This window comes from Triticum dicoccoides, chromosome 2A (assembly GCF_002162155.2).
Source record: "Triticum dicoccoides isolate Atlit2015 ecotype Zavitan chromosome 2A, WEW_v2.0, whole genome shotgun sequence".
NCBI lineage: Eukaryota > Viridiplantae > Streptophyta > Magnoliopsida > Poales > Poaceae > Triticum > Triticum dicoccoides.
This window is the reverse complement of record NC_041382.1, coordinates 673,624,975-673,632,521: the sequence shown is the minus strand read 5'-3', so window position 1 is coordinate 673,632,521 and position 7,547 is coordinate 673,624,975. Positions and strand designations below refer to the sequence as shown.

General features: G+C 44.3%; 1 protein-coding gene across 1 annotated transcript; it reads left to right on the top strand.

Moving 5' to 3' along the window:
• Positions 1-419: 419 nt before the first annotated feature.
• Positions 420-4,830, top strand: LOC119351830. The gene is made up of 2 exons (XM_037618623.1): positions 420-2,338; positions 4,619-4,830. The coding sequence occupies exon 1, from the start codon at positions 608-610 to the stop codon at positions 2,264-2,266; it is 1,659 nt and encodes a 552-aa protein (XP_037474520.1). The 5' UTR covers positions 420-607; the 3' UTR covers positions 2,267-2,338; positions 4,619-4,830.
• Positions 4,831-7,547: the final 2,717 nt, after the last annotated feature.

The window sequence follows — 7,547 nt, the reverse complement described above, 5'->3', positions numbered from 1 at the left end:
AGGAGTGGAACTAGTTTTCCCTTTTAGTAAAGTTTGGTTTAGAGAATCTGATAAACTCATTCTTTTCCTCAAATACAAATATAGGTTTTATGAGATCAGGACAAACCTCCAACTCCAACTCCAATGGATGGGCACGATTCGTGGGCAAAACTGCCGATTTGATCTCCTCAAAACAAGCTTGACCTCCCCCAGAACCAGCTGGTCTTCGATCACGTACGACGGAGAATATCTCCCCCCGACACTGCCGTCACCGGACAGGACTGCCTCAGAGCCCATGAAAGCCAAACACTTGTCATCACTAGCCAGAGCTAACTTGTCTGTGCGGCTAACATAGACTCTGGCCATGGCAGCTATATATAAACCTAGCTAAACTTGTTCAACAGTTTGCCGCGACCGTCCATGGTTAACGACGACGGACACAACCGCTCGCACTGCATCTCCCCATCGTAGGCGAGCTCTGCTCATGTGTGAATCTCCATCGTCTCTGGTACTGCAAGTGTTTGCGTTTCCACAGAGACATACTTTGAACCCTAAATTTCTCCCCGCCACATGTTGACGGCGCGTGTTTCCCTAACACCGGCTGCATCTTCTTGAGCGTCATGGCCAGATGCCGCCTCGTCCCCAGCCGCCACCGGCGGCGTACAAGCACTTCTGCAGAGTCTGCAACAAGGGGTTCACGTGCGGCAGCGCGCTCGGCGGGCACATGAGGGCCCACGCCGTCGCCGACGACGGCCCGGGCGCCGACGACGACGACGACGATCCCGTGTCGTCTGCGCGCGGCGGGGAAGATGGGCCGTCCACGGCAGGAGCAGCGACGACGCACGTCTACGCGCTCCGGGCGAACCCTAACCGCCTCACCAGGGGCTGCCAGGTGTGCAAGAACTGTGGGAAGGAGTTCTCTTCGATGGAGCTTTTCCTGGAGCACGGCAAGTGCACCTCGGGGGAAGAGGAGGACGCCGACGGATCGTCGCCTCCGTCCGTGGCCGACGAAGAGGAGGACGCGTCGCTGGCCTCTGGGTGGTCAAAGGGGAAGCGCTCGCGCCGCGCCAAGTCGATCGCTGGCGGAGGCGATGATACAATGCCCGGGCCGTCAACGGCGCCGTCTGGCGAGGACGAGGAGGAGGACCTGGCAAATTGCCTCGTCATGCTCTCGTCGTCCAAGGCCGATCAGTCTAGCGCCGCCGCCGAGGCCGACCCAGAGCCATGCGCGCCGGCCAGCAAGGAACACGGGAGAAGGCCTCATCCACAGCCGCAGCACTTCCCGATCGTCATAGCGGCGCCGGATCAAGCGATAATGCTGCCCCTGGCGTTGCCAGCACCGCAACCGCAATACGCCTCGCCCCTGCCACGCGGCTTGTTCGAGTGCAAGGCATGCAAGAAGGTGTTCACTTCGCACCAAGCTCTCGGCGGACACCGTGCCAGCCACAAGAAGGTCAAGGGCTGCTTCGCTGCCAAGCCCGAGAGCAGCGTCGGTGGAACACCTCACCACCACGCAGCGGCCGCCGGTCCCAGCGATGAAAAGGGTGATGCCGCCGCCGTCGATGTCATCCATGCAAGTGGCAGCGTTGATGCCAGGACAAACGCCGATGCCAGCACCGGTGGCGACACGAACGCCGGGACGAGCGGGGCCACGCCATCCCTGTCAATGGCCATCACGACCACCGACCATGAACCGCCGGTCGCGGGGTTGGCCATTGCACCGTTCAAGAAGAAGGCCAAGATGCACGAGTGCTCCGTGTGCCACCGCCTCTTCGCCTCTGGTCAAGCGCTCGGAGGCCACAAGCGGTGCCACTGGCTCACTTCGGGGACAGGGGATCACGCCAACATCACATCCCTGACAGCCGAAGGCCTGGTCGCCGCTGCCGGCCAGCAGCTCACTCTCCGGCCAATGATGGACCCTCCAGAGCCGGCGCTAGACCTCACCATCGCGGCCAACCCGTTGCCGTTGATGGCCAGCGCGACGGTCGCCGAGGCCAGAACCAGCTCGCTGCACCTTGACGCGTCCCCGTCGCTCTACTTCCAGCCAGCGGCGGCACCAAGCAATCCCAGCCACCAGAACAAGATGGCCGCGACGAGCAGCCACAACGCTAACGACGCTGCTACTCCCCGCGAGGCCGCCGAGGACGAGGCGGACAGCACAGCCGTCAAGAAGGCCAAGCTTAGTGCTCTCAAGGACGTGAGTGCAGCGGGGGAGACGACGCCGTGGTTGCAGGTCGGCATTGGCTCCTCGTCGGCCGGTGGTGACGGGAAGAGTGCCTGCGAATGAGCCTCCCCGCGTCGAGTAGAGCTGGCAGCTTCAACACTGAAGTGACTGAACCTGAACCGACACAGTGAGATGGTACATAGTACGTTCTTTGGTTATTTTGATGAACTAACAGTAGCTTGCAAGTGTAGCATTTGCATATATTGTTTCGCACGCGTATGTACTTTAGTGATTTGCTAATTTTTATAGGCTAGCTATATAGTACGTAATTTGCACCGGCAAAGTGTGTATGTATGATCGAGCAACATTTTTTTCTCAGCGGCTATTAAACAAAATAAGAGCAGGTTGCACCATCCAGGCATCACTTATGTCCCCCTTAGTGCTTATATCAATATCAGGATTTATTTTTTTGCTGCGACACTATTAGGATTTGAGATTGCTAGTCGGGGCTGTCGCCCGGTTTCATTTTTACTGCCATTTTTAAGACAGTAAAATTGAAACCAATCCTAGCCTTCTCATGCATTTGAAGATTTGGGCCATTAGATCAAGAATTTGGGTCATCCTGACGGTCCGATCTTCAGCTTCTCACTCACTGGGCCGCTGTCCAAAGGGGCTGCTACTCCGGTGGAAATTTTGTTGGCCTGTGGTGCATTTGGACCTATGCCACAGAAAGCACAATTAGACAGATCGCTCTTGTCTCAAAAAAAAAAAAGACGGATAGATCTGAAGAAAAGAAAAAGAAAACTTCCTACCTGCTCATAAACATATATAAACCAAAACTATATGCTTGCGTGTAGCCTACAAATGTTAATATTGCCAAACCTTGCAATGAACATGTCCCTTACAAGCTTTCCCTTTTAGTTGGATGGATTACTTCCTTCCACTAACTTGTCCTACTCATTGCATTTTCTGGTGCCTCTGCTACTGCTATCTATCTATTGCCTTAATAATAAGCTGTCAATAGTTATGAAATTCTTGATGATTTTATTTAGTAAGATTTGGTCTTTTCAAACAACACATATGGCTTAATACCACTTACAGTTTGCACCTTATGCATACTTTATACTCCCTCCATTTCTAAATATAAGCCTTTTTTAGAGATTTCAATACAAACTACATACGGATGTATATATACATATTTTAAAGTGTAGATTTACTCATTTTGCTTTGTATGTAGTCTATATTGAAATCTCAAAAAGGTCTTATATTTAGGAATGGAGGAAGTATGTTGTATTAAACTAGGTTATATGTTGAATGTGTGAATGGACCGTTCTTCCTTGTGATATTGGCAAACCGGACTAGCCACTTACTTCTAAAGCTGAGCTGATGTTCATTAGTTACAACGTCTTATGAGTTGTTGTAGTAAAAAGGCCTGGCTTTTTTTTGTAGTTGGATGTGAACTTCACATGTTATATCAATTATTAAAAATTGTGCATGCCAACATGACCTTTTCAGGAGTTGAGTCATCTGTTTCACTAATACAGATTGTGCATATGTTCTTATGCATTTACCAGTACCAGGCAAAAAGGGTCAAATATATGTGATGTTTTCCGTTTAAAAAATCATTGTTCACTGGAAGAGTTCCATCTTTTATTTGAATACGCTCCAACCTCCAAAATGTGTCTTAGACAACATCTAGATCCATTGCAAGTGACAAACTAACAATATAATAGCTGTCAGACGATTTCTAGGTCACTTTATATGCAAGGTAACAAGATGGCATAATCTTTTCATGACAATTGCTAAAGCATCATAATCCTACTAGAGATTAAGCATTTTCCATCATACTGCACAAAACAGTCTTGTGCTTGCCGTCTTAAATGAGCATGCGTGCACACACGGACAACATGATTTCCGGTATTATTTTTTCTGAATTCAGTAGGCATGGATATGAGTATATACGCATCCACTCACACACAGCACAACCGAACGGAAACAGTGATCAGACAAAACAAGTGAGCCCCAGCGATTGACATGTCGGCGACGGTGGGCGGCGATCAGACAGATAACAGTAATGACCAGTACGTAGCCAGCACCATGACACGGGGCACAGGCATGGTGCACGACAAAGCGAGCGTCGGCTACAGTCTCCTTCATTTCTTTATTACCGCTGAATCATGACATAAAATGCACTTTTCATGTTTTATACCTTCAACGTGGATTATTACATGATGTACCTTGTCATTAACTTTCTTTATTATTTAGGACTATTTTTGTTTCATAGTCATACTAAAACTTCTCTCTCAGGATACTAATTTTACCTTTGCACTGATTTTTTTTCTAGATCTAATAGAATATCTCATTTTTACTGAAATTTGACTTTTACTACATTTTTGTCAAGATACTCAGTTTTCTTGAACTAAAACTTACCTTGTTTGTTGTACTAAAATTTAGCTTGTTACTGAAATTTCACAGGAAAGATAAAGCTCAAGATTTTGTTTTGTTCATGAAGATGCCGAATGAGAGGAACTACAAGAAGTCCTAAAAATACTTGAGGTGCAGCAACATCACTTAACCTGTTCATGTTGCCCTAGATGATTTATCATCCTTGCTGGACCCTCTTGACAAGGATTCTTATGAAGACTAGTTGTTGGAGGTTCCTTGCAATGCATTCACCAAGAGGCAGAACTTCTTTGCTGCCCCCACCATCTCTGCAATAATATGGCGTGCAATGCTCATAGAGTTTGTAGCGTGAAAGGTAATATTTGCTTTGTGTTATTTGATGGAGATAAACCAATAATGGAGGGCATATTCAAAGAAATAACAACTGAGGTACAAGGAATTTCTAAAAAGAAGAAGATAGACATGGTAAAAGCAGTTGACAATGCTGCTTGATGTGCATGTAGATACAAGTATATGTTAAACCTGATTGGTGTTGAGCCATTAGAGTATGTATGTCCCCGTAGAAACGCACGGGCAATTACCTAATATAGACAAGAAAATGTTTCAGTTTTGCTAGAGCACATCTAGATGTGCCATAAGTATTGCACATCTAAGTGCTATGCCATTAATCTTACGTTGAGATTTGTGTGAATATTTTTTTTCTCTTTATGTTTGATTCACTCACTTAGATATGCAATAACTAGAGCATATCTAGATATGCCCTAGACACATCCAAAATGTTTGCTCGAAAAGCATTACCAAACATCCAAACGGTAGCATTATAGGCATTATTTTTTCCTTACAATAACAATACTATGTAAGGCATAGTGCTACAGCCTACATCTGTTGATTAATAATACATAATTAAGTCTCATAGGCATTGCATCTTGATGTCGCTGCTACTTCAGTTCTCTGCATTGAGATTGAAAGACATCCAAAATGTTTGCTCGAAAAGCATTACCAAACATCCAAACGGTAGCATTATAGGCATTATTTTTTCCTTACAATAACAATACTATGTAAGGCATAGTGCTACAGCCTACATCTGTTGATTAATAATACATAATTAAGTCTCATAGGCATTGCATCTTGATGTCGCTGCTACTTCAATTCTCTTCCTCTTAATTAATCGATGAGGCAAATCTTTTGCCTCCGTTTCGAAAAAAAAAGATTAAGAACCTGGTAACCCTAAAAGATGCCTCCAACAAAAGGTACAAAAACAACGAAAAGTAAAAAAACCTTACCTGATAAATGTCCAAGATATCGCTTATCGTTAGCGCCTCGGTCAGACTAGGATTAGAGATTAATCAGGAATCGACCGATTAATCAATTTTACCGGTCGACTATTAATCGCCATTTTTTGCAAATCCCAGGTTCCCAACACTAAAATATGCTATATTCAACACCAAAAAAATATTGGACAAAAATGTGATTCCTAGCCTCTGAATCCTCATATAATGACAAACAAAATAGGACAATAGTACATATTGCTTAACAAGGTCCACAAAACACAAATAAACATAGTTTTTGCAACAAAAAAATAGTGCTAGGAATAGGCTTGATTTATCAGTGAATTCTCGATAAATCGCTTGTCAGATCAATAAATCGGCCCAAACGATAAGCGGTGAAGATAAGGCATAATCTTATCGGTCATCCCGGGAGTAGCGATAATCGGACGATAAATCACCGAATCGGAAGATTTTTTGAACAGGCTGATATAACACTATATTGTTATTTTTATTCTTATTTGTTGTTTTGAAAGTGATGATGTTGTATTCTGAATCGGCATTGACATAAAGGAAGTGGGTGGTCGTCATTGTTTTCCACTTTCACATCTTTATGTCATATGAACAAACTTTCTTCAAATAAATATAAAGTCGTCCCATTTTGTTTTTTGACCGGTGTTCGCTTCCTTATTTCCATTGACTTATGTTTACGTGTGTTGTCTTAATTATATATGAATTGTCATTGACTCTCCTCATTTTTCAAGGACTCCACTTATGTTTTTACTCCATTTTTGAATTAACTTTGATATATTGGCCAAATGTATAGTGACTCAGAAGTGAGCTACAAGACAATTAAAATGCCAAGAAAATTGTATGCCGATGTGCAATCCCTTGTACAATCTCTCTATGTTAAACTACAACGTAGAATTTTCTTGTAGGCGAACAACAATGTCAGGAATGATTTAGATTGCTTAGGTAATAATTTACCAAAATTTTTGAAACATTCATACCATCTAATTTAATTTTCTACCTCAACATTTCATTTTGTATATGTCTTGATGTGAGTCTTTGCGAGAGAGTTATTTTAGGAGCCAAAAGGGGTCATTATCAAAAGAAATCCATTAACTCTAAGAAAACGGCTCAACAAACTATTATTGCAAATCAATCATATTCCTTTCTTCACTTCTACGGCATTATTTAAAAAAATTAGACAAACACAAGCTACAAAAAGCACAATACTTTAGATGGAACTAAGAGACAAAATAGAAGGACACAACAATGTGTGTCATCAGTGATCTAGTTGTTAATATAATTAGTGGGGTTTCCTTTATCTCATAGTCATAGATTAAATCTCAAATTATAATTCATGTGTCACTTGATTAGTTAGATTTTTTTTAACACAGATGCTCACATACATATACATTCACTTATATGAATGCACGCACGCATACGCTACCCCTGTCCTATGAGCACCCAGGCCGACCTGGGGGCAGGGACCGGACGCTCTCGTACGCATGCAACACATGCCGCAGAGCGAGGCACAGATGTAGGCAGCGATCGATTCCTTGATTCATTCCGTCGTTCAGGACAAAAAGAAATAAAAGTGGTTGATCCCTTCATATTCCATCATGCATTCACATAGCGACTCGGAGCGGCTGTCGATGCTTCCTCTGTCTTATAGAGTGAAAATAAAAGAGACACATGAAGAGTCCAAATGATCCACTAGTTCCATTGCA